The 15,283-nt window shown below is 39.4% G+C and overlaps 1 protein-coding gene across 4 annotated transcripts in view; it reads left to right on the top strand.

Annotated features, from left to right (window-relative positions):
• ODR4 (odr-4 GPCR localization factor homolog) overlaps window positions 1–15,283 on the top strand; it is a 35,843-nt gene that overhangs the window by 8,450 nt on the left and 12,110 nt on the right. For all 4 annotated transcript variants that reach the window (XR_012906026.1, XM_006110864.4, XM_075936753.1 and 1 more), the window contains exons 3-11: window positions 1,329–1,463; window positions 2,170–2,265; window positions 4,726–4,832; window positions 5,779–5,815; window positions 5,939–6,079; window positions 7,011–7,106; window positions 7,776–7,832; window positions 9,851–9,979; window positions 12,100–12,190. Coding sequence is in view for 3 of the 4 variants with exons in the window: in XM_006110864.4 (XP_006110926.1) it covers window positions 1,329–1,463; window positions 2,170–2,265; window positions 4,726–4,832; window positions 5,779–5,815; window positions 5,939–6,079; window positions 7,011–7,106; window positions 7,776–7,832; window positions 9,851–9,979; window positions 12,100–12,190 (889 nt within the window). In the remaining variant the exon portion in view is untranslated. The remainder of the gene's footprint in view (window positions 1–1,328; window positions 1,464–2,169; window positions 2,266–4,725; window positions 4,833–5,778; window positions 5,816–5,938; window positions 6,080–7,010; window positions 7,107–7,775; window positions 7,833–9,850; window positions 9,980–12,099; window positions 12,191–15,283) is intronic.

The raw sequence follows: 15,283 nt of genomic DNA, 5'->3' as shown, positions 1-15,283 counted from the left end.
TCGGGCTCCGTGGCTTTGCTCTGCTTTGCTCCCCGTCCCCCTGGTCTGCAGACCAGGGGGACGGGGAGCAAAGCGGCGGAACACGCGGGCAGCGGGACAGCCCAGACACGTCTGGGCTGTCAGCTGGCCGCGTGCTCCGCGGCTTTGCTCTGCTCTGCTCCCCGTCCCCCTGGTCTGCAGACCAGGGGGACGGGGAGCAAAGTAGAGCAGAGCAGAGCAAAGCGGCGGAACATGGACTGCAATTTGAGAGCCGCTGAACTAGGGATGTGCGCAGAGCTAGTTATGTGAATGTTTTATTGGTTAACTAGTGGGGACTGGAGCAGCCCCCTGCCTGTTATGAGCAGAGGGTTGCTCCACCCCCGTGGAGGCCTGCCATGGACTGGGATACACTAGCTGGGCTGGAGCAGCCTTTGTCTGCTGCAGGCCTGGGCACCCGGCAGGCAAGCCACTCCAGCCCAGCAACATGCTGGGGGGTCGCTGCAGCCAGACTGGAGCCCACTCTCGTTAATTGATTAACTGGTTAAACTAAAATGGAATTTTACATCCCTACTCTGAGCATGCACAGGGGACTTTTCCCTTAAGTTTATAAAATAAGCATCAGAAGTGAAATCGGTCAGAGTGCATTGCCATTAATTGATAAGAACATGTGGGCTTTTAGAATTCTGTGTTCCTTGAATGTGAAGGGACTGTAAGAAGTTTTAGATTATTAAAAATGAAGAGTTTAAAAAAATCACCTGCCAGTACTTGCTGTATTGACTCTTTAAATTTTTTCACTTCTCTAAGGTTGGAAGATGAAAATAGACTACAGTACTCGGTTTTCCTTTATATAATAATCTGATTTCACTTACAGGTTCTCTTGCATTAACACAGTATTGCAGTGACTAGATTTCAATCCTGACACTGTAGGATTATCCTGGAGTCTCCAGGAATTAAATATTAATCTTTAATTAAAGATTATACCTGGTGAGGAAATTTCCTGGAATAAATCAAACCCCTTGCAGCTGTAGCAAGGGGGTAGGCTTTTGTTTGGCGAGGGGAGAGATGGCAAACAAACCTAAAACTGTTTCAACAAGAATAAAAAAAAAGCCAAAAATCTGTTAGACTTATATTTTCTAAATATGTTATTTAGAGTCTAATTTTTTACCTCTTTGAGTCCATATAAGAGCTAAAGGCATGAAAGAAAAGATATTTGTGTGTGATTTTGTTTTATTTTAAATCCTTGAGCTATGGAAATGAACCACACAGCATCTCCAAAGGCACTATATACTGCTTTGTGTTTACCTTTGAAATCCAATACCAATCTCATAGCCTTTTTTCTTCCCCTAAAGTGTTCCCTACAAAGAGATTATGTGATTCTGGCTATTAGAACACCTCCAAGAGAAGAGCAGAATGAAAGCAACAAAAATCATCATCCACAATTGGCTGACATTGATGAAGAATGGGTAACAGCACATGCTAGTCAGGTAAAGCACTTTCATTGGGTGTACAGTTAGGGTAAAGAATGTGTGAAATTGAAGTTAGGATTTGAAGTTTTCTTCTCATTACTCCTTTGTTAGCACTTATTTTGTTAGTTGATCAAAACCTTATACTATTATAACCAATAATTAGTAGTATGTTTCTGTCTTTTTGTCAAAGCACAACATTTGCATGAAATATATGACAATAGAGTGGAAGACGAGTATTTTTAAATAAGGGTTTGTGAAGATGAGAAATAACCTTGCTAATTTTAGTCTTTCAGTTTATTCTACATCTGGGTTCTGATACTAAGTATGTGAACGGGTAATTGGTTAACCTTACTGAATATGCTTACCTTGTAACTGTTAACCGGTGCCCGGAAGTAGCCCCTTGCTCACAGCCTGCTGTGGGCAGGAGACTGCTCCTGCCCCACTGGGCCCCCACGTGGGATTGGGAGCTGGCAGCCCTGTCACCCCGCAGGCTGGGGGCTGTTTCAGCTGAGATGGAGCGGTCCCCCGCCTGGGATCCTGCTTAGTTGATTAACTGGTTAAATGTTAGGTTAACCTAACATTTAACTGGTTACCTGATTAAATGGGATTTTAGATCCCTATCTGATACCTTTAAAAACAAAACCTATAGTAAACTAAGTAATATCGTTTATAGACCTTTACAATAATAATAATTAATAATTTGCTTTTCTACTTATTTTGTAAGTTGTCCAGAATGCTCCCAGGAGGACTGCTAGTTCTTGGTGTATTTATTATTGCAGCTCCAGAAGTGGCAAAAGATGTCCAAAATGCTTTGCGCAAGGTAAGTGCATAAATAACGTCCCCAGGAGGACGTTATTCTTTCACTGAAGTTTTAGCTAAATTTAGTCAATGGGTTCTCTTAAACAGAAATAAAAAATGTCCCAGACATAAGTATTCTTAGATCTGATTTATTGAACTCTAGAAGATTTACCCGGGGTTGCTCAGGTCTTTAACTCAATTTTTGTTTTTCTTTAGTTAAATCATTGCTCTGGGTTGGGGTTGGGGATGAGAGGTTCAGTGTGCAGGCTGCCCCAGGGAGAGAGGACTATCTCAGCCCTCTCTCACCACAGCAGCTTGGGGCCAGATGTGAAGTGCCTCTTCATAGCTGCTGCAGCTGCAGTGGGCACAGCCAGGGCAGGGATGTATGTCTCTGGGGGAGAGGGAGGGCAGGTCCAAGTTTGTCTGTCTCCTGTATCCACAGGCAGAGTGAGGAATGCAGCAAACTGTGCCCTTTTCCCCTCACTCCCTGATGAAGGAGAACAACCAGTAATGTTCCCGTACAAATCAGTGCCTGGGCTTGGGAGGGTCAGGCCTTGGGGCAATGCTGAACTGGGGCGGTGATGGGGTCAGAGCGGAGGGGCATGACCCAGCCAGACCCTCTCACCTGCCCGATAATTCTGTGTCTGTGTGACTTTATGAGTAGCAATACCATTCTGGGCACATCCTGTTTTCCTGGCATAACCAAACCCTTATCTTGCTTTATTATAAGAGGAAGCATCATATGGAATTTGGTGGTTCTAGCTCTTTACTTTTTAGGAGGAGTTCTTGAACAGACAGACAAACATACAAACTCTCTCAAATAGATAAATAGCTATATATTGAAACTATCTACATTACATTAAAATTACACTTAGTATTTGTTTAGAATATACTGAGTACTCCATTAACATTTCCCAAGAGAACATGTTGTTTTTGTGTTGGTTTGAAGTCCATTGTTTGTAGTCTAGTTGGTTTTCTTTCCAGTGTGGTAGCTTTTCCTTCTATATAGATATTAAGTATAGATAACGTGACCTGTTTCCATATGATGGGAAAAGGAAGCTGTGGTAACTTGCCAAAAGTAAGGATGACCTTCAGGCCTGTAGATTCTCAGCACTTGGCTGTATTTGAGACACAGTGTATTCAAGTTATTTATCATAGCTTAATATTAGCAGCTGACTGGATAAAAAATACCAACCATATGTTAAAGCAGTATTATCTTAATCTTGAAGTCTGGAACTCTGTAGTTTGGCTGGGGGAGACAGAGGGTCTGGCCCAGCAGGACAGGGTTGTGGGGAAGGCAAACATCAGTGGTATGATCAGCACACCAGATGAAAATTCCAAGATAGGGATGAAAATGGGTAACCAAGTAACCGATTACCAGGTGATGCTTACTGGTTACTTACTGGTTAATAGCTACCCGGGAGCGGTGCCCTTCCTTTGGGGGGACTGGGATCAAGCTGCCGCCTCCTCCCCCCTGTGCATTGGCGGGGGATCAGGAGCAGAAGCTGGCCATACTGTGGGAGGTAGAGGGAGGACAGGAGCAGGATCCTGCTTATTTGGCTAAACAGTTAACTGATTAACTGGGATTTTACATCTCTACCCCAAGGTGACTTCTGTGAATTAACCTGTCATGATTATATAATTTTATCTGCTCTATTGTCGTAATACCAACTGTCTTCCAGATTGTTTCACAGAGTTAAATGGTTTGAAGCGGGAATGGAAAATGTGGAGACAGGTGTGGTCTGAAGAGAGTTGATGAGATGGAGAGAGATGAGAAAGCTGCTGTTAATATCAAAAGCTGCAGGGAAGGAAGCCAGATTGTGTTGAGGGACTTAGAGTAGAGGAAGACAAAGAAAGAAACCAAGTCTAAGTGGAACATAAGCAAGTTTATGAAAGTTTTTTTAAAAAGTGCAATGTGTTAAGTTAGTTATTTTTTTAAAGTATTGTGATAGTGGTTGTGCTGCTTCTGTGCAGTTGGACAGCAACTGCTGTCCAATGTAGAATCTTCATGTTAGATATTTTCATTAACATCTTGAGTCTTTCGTATGATGTTTCAGACATTTAACAACTGCACCAGCCTAAATTAAAACCATGTATTTTTAGTTCTTGTTCTGTCTGAATATGGTATGATGTTAGACAAGCCAACTTTCTTACTGTCAGATTTCAAGTTAGACTATAACTAAAAGCCATAAGGTCTTTAGAAAATAGATACTGGCTTTGGAGTAGCAGTGACTATTCCCAAGTGTTTGCATAAATCTTTCTGTCAGTTTCAGTTTGTATATTTGCAGCCTGTGCATTTGCAAATATTCAAGTTTTGGTTCCATTACAAAGTGGATATACTTTGTGATACTGACACATTGTTAAAAATACATGCTATGTTACTTTAGAACTGAAATGAAGGGCTGTTTTCAGTAATTATAATTACTTTAATTTTTCTTTGTGCTATGAAGAAAAATCCCATAACATTTTTTGTCTTTTTCAGCTAGTTTTTTCAATAGAAAAGTCTGTAGCTAAAAAGAGGCTCTGGAATTTTGCTGATGAGGAGATCTCTGACAGAGTGGCTCTTCACGTTTGTTCTGCTACAAAGAAGTATCCTTCTATGGCAAAAATATACTGTAGTCTTTTGAGACAGTATATTGAAATATAATGCTGTGCAGGAGCCACCTAATATGGTCTAATGCTGTCCAAAAATCTTCATTACCTTACTGTCAAGGGTTGCTAGATTGGATATTGCACCAGTACAAACCCTAAAAAGCAAAGCATCTATTCTGTTCTCAACTTACTAGTTTCCCTATTAAAGCTCATTTACTGTCTTTCCATCATTCACAGCCCACATTCCCACCCTCACTTCGCTCTGCCAATAGGTAGCCTAAACTTTAAGCATGTGTATTGGTTATATGGACATGTGCTTTGATTTTAGGTTTGGGGTGGTCTCACTAAATTACATTTATATCTACTTTTGTATGATGAATGCAAGTAGGTGAGGAATGTTATCCAGTTGCAAATAGTAAATGCAGGATGTTTTTCTGTTAGTGATACAGGGATTTCTATTGATGGATGGAAGTTGAGGCAAATGAGAGGTTCAACAGGAAGGGGCCTGGATGGGGAAGCACCAGGGAGTGGAGAAAGCTGTGTAGGTGGGGAACATGGGAAAGAACTGAAGTTCAACAAAATTGACAGCTGGAGAAGTACTGCTCTGGAGGAGACTGGGAGAGAAAGCACCATTGTAGAGAAATATGGGAGGCATCAGGGCTTGTACGTTAACATAGAGGTAGCTATAAGTGTTGATATATATTTGAAAGGCAAGCACATTGTTCCTCTAATTATAGTTTACAGGTGAAATATTTTTTCATTCCCATTAGTGTGAGAACATTCTCTATACAATTAAAAACATGTTCCTGGAAAACAAGCAGATGGTAAATGTAGGTGATAAAAGACAAGTTAATTTAGCATATTTTGTTTTTTCTTTTGTTCCTTAGTTTTTATTTATTCCTTTTTAAGCGTGTTGCATTGAGTTTTTCCTTAAATAGTAAAGGATAATTTGTCGAACTTATGATATAAAAGATCCAAAGGTAAGATTTGACTACTGTATGCAAGATTTACAAAGTTCGGAAGAGATTCATTTTATTTCAGATTTGTGTCAAGCCATTACATTTGCTACATATTAAAAATAAAACCCTGTCTTTGCCTTCTAGAGTTCAGCTAGGCCAGCAGACTGGAAGTACCAAAGTGGCCTATCTACCTTCTGGCTATCTTTGGAGTGCACAGTTAATGTTAATATTCACATCCCACTTTCTGCTACAACAATCAACTATGAACTAGAGAAAAATACAAGGGTAAATGAACAAAAAATAATGTCTATAAAATATACTAATATAATATCTCTTACTCCTTTAATATAGTACATACTATTATATTGCTTAGAAATGAATACTGTTATGAAAATATGCAACAGTAGGGTAATAGAATTAATGAATATTTACTGGTAGTTAAATCTATGAGGTTGTAAATTCCTTGTGTTTTTTCTGCATTGATAATAACAAAGCATAGATTGAGAAATCTTCAAGATTTCTTTTCCTGTGTACTTTTCTCTGTTTATTTTATTCAAAATATTATTAGGAGAGTGTAAATTAGATAGCTTTCCTTTTTTCTCTTCATTCAATGCAAAGTCTGGTTTTGATAGCATTTAAAAATTAGGGATGTTAATGTATAGTCATTTAAACAATTAACCAGTAAGCCTGGGCTTATCAAATAATCCTAATGACTACACGCATTCCCTCTCCCTGAAAGCCTCTGATACAGAGGCAGCAAGGGGGAAGAAGGGGAAGCTGGTGCCTGGGTAGAGCTAGCTTTTAAGCCAGCTCCCCACAAGTATTGATTCCTGCGGGGCCGCCAGCCTCCCTCCCTCCCCCCACTGCTGCCTCTCTCAGAGTCAGTAGTGCAGGGGCCGGGCAGGAGCCGGTGCTTGTGGGAAACTAGGCCAATAAAGATTAAAATTAATATTTATATTTAGGAAATGTAGATTAATATGTGGCTTGTAAGTAGTATGTTGTCTATTGCTATAGTGTAGGTGGATGACAGGTCTGAAAGCTGGTTAGGATTTGTTAATGTCTGTCTTTGGCTAATGATTTAAACATATATTGCAGTAGTTTTGGAGTCTTGGTGTTTTTTCTTGGCAATATTCAACCAAAAGTGTAGTTTATTTTTCGAGAAGTTGTCTTGGTGAAATAACTACTTACAGTCTTTCTTTGCTTTTGGGTTTTAAAGAACGGATTAACCCGGTGGGCAAAACAGATAGAAGAAGGTATTTTTCTCATCAATGGGCAAGTTAAAGAAGATGATGCAGAGCTATTGGAAGGTCAGGTATGTGCTGTATAGCATGGGATTAATAGTGATCTGTCACTTAAAAAGTCTGGTATGGTCATATAAGTGGCTGAAAGATGGTTTGTGGAATATTTTATTTCTACTTGACATGTGACATATCACTAATATAAAGGATTGCTTTTCTCTTACATAAAAATGGCCATACTGGGTCAGGCTAAAAGTCCATCTAGGGACTTCCTTTTCTTTATTTTGAACTTGCTGCGGCGACTCCTCCCTGTCCTCAGAACAAAAAATGGGGATGATTGTAGAAGTAGTGAAAAGAAAAATAAGTTAGTGAGAACTGGTATATACAAAGGCTCTGCTCATATGTTGCAGATTAGATTGACCTTTATGGATGTCTTTGACAGTTTTTTTGCTGTTGCAGTTTTTGGAAGAAAAAAGAACAAGCCACTCAAAAATATTTTAATGAAGTCATCTAAAGCTGTGCCATTGTTTTAGTACTAAAAGCACTCTTAACAATGTTTTACCAAAGGTTCCGGACATTTTGTTAACTATGTCCTTAAGGTTCTTTCTATATCTCAATTTTCTTTCTAAAATCTACACACTGATACTACATTGCTAGGGCCTATGGAATACCTCGATATGGTAGACACGGATAAATATTCTATATGTTTCACACAGTTTTTTTCCCTTCCTTTTTTTTATCAGAAAAAGTCTTCAAGAGGAAACATTCAACCCTTTGATGTGAAGGTTCTGACGCAGTTGGTAAGTATTGTATGTGGAAATTGCCAGTAAGGTTAGGGGCAGTATTTCATAAAGCTTTATTCTCAGATGCCTACTCTAAAAAGGGGGGTATGAAGTAAGAAATAAAAATTGAAAGTGATGGGTTCTTTTTAAACAACTACTGCCCACTATAAATTTGGTTCTTGTTCAGATTAATATAATCCTGGTACTTAGGAACTTCTCCAAATTATTGACTTCAGTGTGAGTATCAGGTCCTGATAGAGCACAAACATCTGAGAATCATGTGATATATTTGAAGAGAGAGGGAATCTGAGACCCGTGGATGTTTAATTCTGTAAACTTCTCATCTTGGACTGAAACCTGCACCTACAAGGCCCCATTTACTTCAGTGAGGCTTTGTGTGGCTGTATGGGTTCACATGAATGAAACAGGCTTATAGATCTTAAGGTCAGAAGGGACCATTGTGCTTATCTAGTCAGATCTCCCATATAACACAGACCCCACAGCATTTTAACAAATGGTTTCTGTGTCAAGCCTATACATTCTAGTTGAGGTAGAGCATATATCTTTTAGAACTGTGGCTCTCAACCTTTTCAGTCTTCAGTTAGCAGTCTGATTGTCTTGTGTACCCCCAAGTTTCACCTAATTTAAAAACTATTTGCTTGCAAAATCAAACAGACCAGTGTCAGAGCAATCTGATGACAAATTGCTTACTTTCTTTGTACCATTGAATTATAAATTAAATTAGTTGTAATATTGTGATTACATTTCAGTGTATAGTAGATAGAGCAGTATAAACAAGACATTATCTGTGTGAAATTTTAGTTTTTACTGATTTCACTAGCACTTCTATGCAGCACATTGTAAATAGATAAATATATGGATGAGTTGATGTGCTCCCTGGAAGACCTTTGAGTACTCTCAAGGGTACGTGTACTCCTGCTTGAAAACCACTGTTTCAGAAGACAAACCTCCAGTTCTGATTTTAAAGACTTTAGATGATGATGAATCCATCATATTCCTAGTAATGTTGTTTCAGTTCTTAATTTACTCTGTTTTAAAAAGAACACCTTTTATTTCAAATAGGTATTTTTTTATCAGGGTCTAAGTGACTTGTTGAATGTTACACAAAATTTACGACCCCTTTAAATGTAATCAAAATATCAATGATGTAAGTTATTTTTCATGAGACATGCCCATTTTTCCTTTGTGAAAAGGGTAGATGTTTACAGTCTATCAAGTTTCCAAAGATATTGATTATATTGGAATCACCAGTTGTTCTGTGAACTGTTCATGGTAGTCAAGACAAGGGAGAGCATCAGCTTGAATGGTCTCCCTCTGGCCATAGAAACATAGTTTGTCCTAAAATAGGTTAAGGACTCCATGATCTAGCTTTGATTTAGTTCCAAATATGACCAGATAAAAATATCTCTTCCTAATTAATTCTAGGACTGGTGGATGAATCTACTTTAAGAAAAATACTCAAACAGCACAACGTAGATATTCTAGATTATACTTACTAATACAGTAAGTAGACACATTTTCTGTCACTTAAAAAAGGCTTCAAAAAGCAGTGTACAAAGGTGTTTACTGGGAAAATATTGTATTAGCAACAGCTGACTGAAAATAAGTTAATTCTGTAGTCCTACCATGTGCAAACTACTTATATTTTTTAAATGAAAACAATAGTGACCAACTTCAAAAACAGAAAGAGCTAAATTAATTCTACTTTCACAATCTTGCTAGCATCACCATTAATAGCTATTTGCATGCTGATGAGAAGTAAATATAAAATGCATAGATTGCAAAAAATAAGTTCCTGGAAAAGCAAATTATAAAGAATTTACCAATTGGAAAAGGACAAAAATGTTGAGACAGATTTCCATATTAAGTAAAAGGTATAAATATTAGGGGAAAATACCACACTGTACCAAGTTTTTAATATTTTAAAGTGTTGTTAATAGAAATATGTAGTTGCTTCATGATTGATCCGATTGCAGATGCGTGGTTAACATTATTCAAATGTGTTTATTTTTCAGTCCCAGAGCTCAGGCCATAGATCAACAGCAATGGTGCAAGTCTGCAGTGGTTCCATAAATCTTAAAGGTGCAGTGAAGTGCAGAGCTTACATCCATAATAACAAGCCAAAAGTTAAGGATGCTATTCAGGTAATGAATATAGAGATCAGTCTCCTTCATTGCTTTGAAGAAAATGGCTTTAATCTTTTCTCAAATATTTTACTGGAACCCTTAAAGTGGTGGTCTGCCTTTGCCTTTGGTAGGATAATAGAGATCCAAAAATTCCAAATTATCAATCTAGTTCCCTGGAGTTGAGAATTTTTTTGAGCCTAGTTTGGAAGTCCCTTTTAATATGCAAGACAATACATTTTTCAAAAGGTTCAATTTTATTTATAAGCAGTTCATTTTAGGTCTCCACTAGTGTTGTTTTTTTCCCCCTAAAAAATTTTATATTATTCTTAGTCTAGTGCTTGATGTAAAGTTTTCTTAAAATTAAAGAAATGACTTCTGTATGTTATGTATTTTTGTATGTGGTGGAGGAAAAATGTAGGCAGATAATATATCCCAATTTAGTATTTCTTAATCAGACAAAGTGATCTTCTCGCACAGGCCCAATGGGGACAGAATGGAAGGGGAGTGCTCCAGGACCTGGTGGCAATGACAGTGGCTGGAGCTCTGGGCCTCTTTGAATTGCTGCCGGACCACTGCTCTGCTCAACCTTGAGGGTTGGGCTAGAGGCTGCCTGTCCACTGCCCCTTCCCTTCCGGGGGCACAGAGTGCCCTCCCACCCCACACCTTGCCCCAAAACCCACAGTGACTGTTGGCCTCGCTATCTCTGCATAGCGTTCTCCTAGTGTATTTCTAATGTTGTCCAAAAAAATACTGAACATGACAGTCAGTATTTTCCTGTGTTGCAAACTTCTGCATGGTTGAAACAATGCATCATATCGTCTTAGGCTAACTTTTACTCTGTTTATCAAAAAGAAACTCCCTAAGAACTTACAACAGTTTTATTTAACAGACCAGATATGGTAATGGGCTATGCTGTACTCTCGTTTCAATGGAGGGAGTGGTTTTAATGGAGGAGGAGTGTATGTGAGATAAGGATGTTAAGAAGCTGGTAACTGACTAACCCGGTAGTCGTTTCAATTTGTATCAACTATAGGATTAGTTGATAAAGAGTCCCGCTGCGGATCTGCAGTTTAAATGTAGTAGAAAGCAGGTGTACAGGCAGTCCAGCTCCTACTATATTTAAACTGCAGGGAGCGTATGTCCCAGACCCAATGCAAGCCGGACTGAGCAGTTCCAGCTCATGCTGCGTCCCAGACTGCCAGCTCTTAACTACATTTAAAATGCAGAGCACAGCAGTCTGGGACCCAGTGTGATCCAGGATTGCTCAGTTCTGGCTTGCGCCAGCTCCCAGACCTACTCCTGCTGTCGCTCTGCAGTTTAAATGTAATAAGAGCCAAGCAGATCTTAGTACATTTAAAATGCAGAGGTGCAGTGGTCCGGGACCTAGCACGAGCTGGGAGTGAGCAGTCCTGGCTCCTGCCAGTTCCCAGACCACTGCACCTCTGCCTCTCCTGCGCCTCGCTTCTCTTGCACTGCAGAGAGAGTGCTGTGAGGAGCTGGCTTTCAAGCTGACACCCGTCCCCTTACTGCCTCTGAAACAGAGGCAGCAAGGGGGGGAGGAGGAAGCAAGTAGTTGAGTAGCCTAGGCTTATCGGGTTGTCGACTACTCGACAAGTCCCTTACATCCCTAACGTGAGAGCAGTATTAGTCTTGATAGGCAAATTATTCTATGGTATGAGGAGTGCCAAGCACTTCAAACATCAATGAATTAAGCCTCTGAAAATCATTGTGGTAATAGTCAGATTTTAAAGAGAGCCTGTAACTTGGCCAAGAAGACTCAGGGAATCTGTGGTAGAGTCAAGAATATAACCCAGTCTTTTTAATGTAGTCATATGCTTGAATTTCATAATTTAAGTTTATTCTTAAAACCCCCACTTCTTGATATGTTGTTGTTATGATAAGGAAACTGAAGAGGAAAGTGTGTGTGTGTGTGTGTGTGTGTGTGTGTTTTATTTAATATTAGGTTGGGCTATTTTTTTAGTTTTATTTTTTTATTTTTTTTAATATCACTGTTAAGATGGCCTAAATGCATATGACAAACTGAGACTCTTTCTACACTATGGTTGTTTTTACATAATCACAGATAACTTGCAAACTGGCTTACGTGTTGCTTATGTGTTTTTGTTTTATCTTTTTAGGCTTTGAAGAGGGATATAATAAACACACTCTGTGATCGTTGTGAAATATTGTTTGAAGATCTGCTTATAAATGAGGCATCTGACAAAAAAGGTAGGAGCCTAGAGAAAGAAGGCAAATCATCTTTTTCTAATGCAATTTGCTTTTTGTTTTCTTGGAGTTCCTTACTGATCATCATCAGGATTCAATTGGAAGGACTGGAATCTTGATAGTATAGAGTTATAGAACTAGACGGGACCTTGAGAGGTCAAGTCCAGTCCCCTGCCCTCATGGCAGGACCAAGTACCATCCCTGACAGATTTGCCCCAGATCCCTAAATGGCCCTCCTCAAGGACTGAGCTCACAACCCTGGATTTAGCAGGCCAATGCGCAAACCACTGAGCTATCCCACCCCCTTGATGTGGTTAAAGAGAAACTAAAGTGTATCAAGCAGCACAATTTCTACTTGTCAGTCATTTGCCTTTCTTTAGTTGGAAGGAGAAGAATTTAGTTAAACTTCAGACATTGTTCTTTGGGCCTGCATCCTCTCCCATCCCCGCGTAATGAATCTCGCCCTATATATAATTTCAACTTCCACTTTAATCCCTTTCTGGCCTAGCTGATCCTGAGTGCAATTAAGTTTATCCCATAGTCACAGACTCAGCATCAAGATCTCTAATACCGAAGAGCTTTGATGCTTAGTCAGAAATCAGCCAGTTATTTTTGTATTATTTTGTTATTTCACTTGCCAGTGAAATAAATATGCCAATCTTGGTAAGATTCAACAAGGAATTAACTATTGGGGATCTAAATGAGACCTAAGATGGAGGACACATGATGCCACATTGGCCTGCAGCAGTAGTCTTACACTTTCCTCTAAAGCATCTTATGCTAATCCTTGTCAGAGACAGGATACTGAGTAGATGGACCTCTGGTTTGATTTAGTTTGAGAATTCTTATTCTCCTATCCAGATGTACAAGTTATAGTACATGTGGTGTAGTATTTCTCCTTTGGGATTTCATATATATAATCTACAAAATTCACTTTACATTTAAGTAAAAAGGTACAGATCTTGCATGCGAGCTCAGCACATTGAAGAAATGGCAAGGCTATTGGATATTCATTTCAAGGCCAGAATTATTTTCACTATATTTATTCTTCATAATAGCAAAGTTTATTATCTTAATATAATTACAGACCATGAGAGCAAGTTAATATACCAATACCATCTTAGCTGATTCAAGCTTAGATGATCCTTCAAACTCCATTCATTATCCTACATAGAGTATAATAATTTTAAAGGAATTTTTTTTTAATGACAAATGCCATGTCATCAGCTGCGTAAAATGTTAATTTCTCCTACCTAAGATTTGCTAATTGGAGAGATGGAAGATGCCTTGTGGCTTTTTGTTTGTTTTAAAATAAAGACAAACTGTTTAATAAGACAAAAGGAAAATTGAATGTTGCTAAATAGTCATCATCTACTTTAGGATGACAGTACGTTATATTTATTATGCTATATACTGAGAAAAAAACTAATCGTAAATATTGCTTTAGCTACCTTTATCCGAAATGGGGAATGTGGCAGTAAAAGATTTTATTATTTTCATGCAGTTTTCTGTTTTCTCTCTAGGTGGCACTTGTACTTCATGGGTGTTAATTGTCGCCCTAAGCCAATAATTGTTATATTTTTTGAGGCTGAAATTGTGGACTGTTTGGCACATGCCTCAACTTCTTTATCTCCAAATTTCCTGAGAGTGTTCTTTGTATCATTTCCTGGTCGACATTCTCCATTCATAATCATTTTTAAGATTATTTGGCTATGTCTGAGGACCAATGAAGAGAGGGTTATATGAAAAATATATGAAAAGTTTTATTTGGAATTAGGGATATGAAAGGTTAACCAGTAAGCACCATCCTTAATGGACGCCCAGATGCCTGCAACAGCTCCTGCCAGTGACCATGGGCTGCTCCACCCTGGCCGCAGTGGGTGGGATGGGGAGGTATGGCCCCCCTTTAATTGGTTAACTAATTACACAGGATTTTACTTCCCTAATTGGAATATAATTTCAATTTACAAGTATAAGTGGTTAAAATTTGCGTGAACCAGTGAGGTTTAGGCTGGAAATATTTAAAATCAGGCTTTTAACGACGTCTTAGACAATGCTTTTACAGCAGTATGTATAATGTATGCTGATTATTGAAAAGTCTTTACCATAGTTACACACTTCCTAACTGGGGGCACCTGCAGCTGGTTCTCTGGCTGGCTGGCTGGCTGGCTGTTCATCCACCAGGCCTGGATGATGCGGTCCACTAAATGGAGCAATCCACCATGGGAATCAGGACAAGTGGTGCAGGAAGTGTGGCTACGCCAGTGAAATGCTGCCCCACATGTTGTGTGGCTGAATGCCTCACTCCAAAGCCTGGCACCTGCGCCACAACAGCATCCAGGATCCCTAGAACCTGGGTAAGGTTTCTGTCAACTCTGCCATTCCCGGAACGGATAGCCAGCAATGCCCAGACATCATCACCAATGAGAAACAGAGGAAGATCATTATGGTGGATGTCATGGTTCCCTTCAAAAACAGCAGCTTGATCTTGGAAGATAGAGAAGAATGTCCCTGTGGTCGACACCCTGAGAGCTCAGGGCTATGAGATACAAATCCATGAGGTATTGGAGCCCTGAGTGCTTGGGATTGCAACAACGAGCCAGTGTTAAAAGTGTATAGAGTTGGTCGATGTAATGCTCGACGGGTGCGGTGGCTCATGGTCTTGGGTGCCATCAGGTGATCTAGGGGTATGTACACGAAACACATCATGAACATTGGCAGTACCAAGAGTGATGAGCAGAACCGCCAACAAGGGATGCCTTCAGTGAAGTAGCCCAAATACTTCCTTGGCACACTGTATTTTTCAACAGACAGTCTATACTAGATACTGACAGACTGAGGGAGAAACTCCACTCATTAACATACCTGCTTTCCACAACTAACTATCTGTTAAACTCTCCAGGACTGATCTACCCACATACTAAAGTGTATGGCTAAACTTTCACATCAAAATCTGGGTCAATGCTGACCATGTACTGTATGTATCGTGTGACTTCTTAAACAAAACTTTAAAAATTTTAGATAATCCAAGCATGACACCAAGAAGTACAACATTTTTTTCTCCACCTATATACTATGTACACGTTTAAAACATTA

The sequence above is a fragment of the Pelodiscus sinensis genome, chromosome 9 (assembly GCF_049634645.1).
Source record: "Pelodiscus sinensis isolate JC-2024 chromosome 9, ASM4963464v1, whole genome shotgun sequence".
Lineage (NCBI taxonomy): Eukaryota > Metazoa > Chordata > Testudines > Trionychidae > Pelodiscus > Pelodiscus sinensis.
The sequence above is the reverse complement of the archived record's forward strand: the minus strand, read 5'-3'. Positions and strand labels throughout refer to the sequence as shown.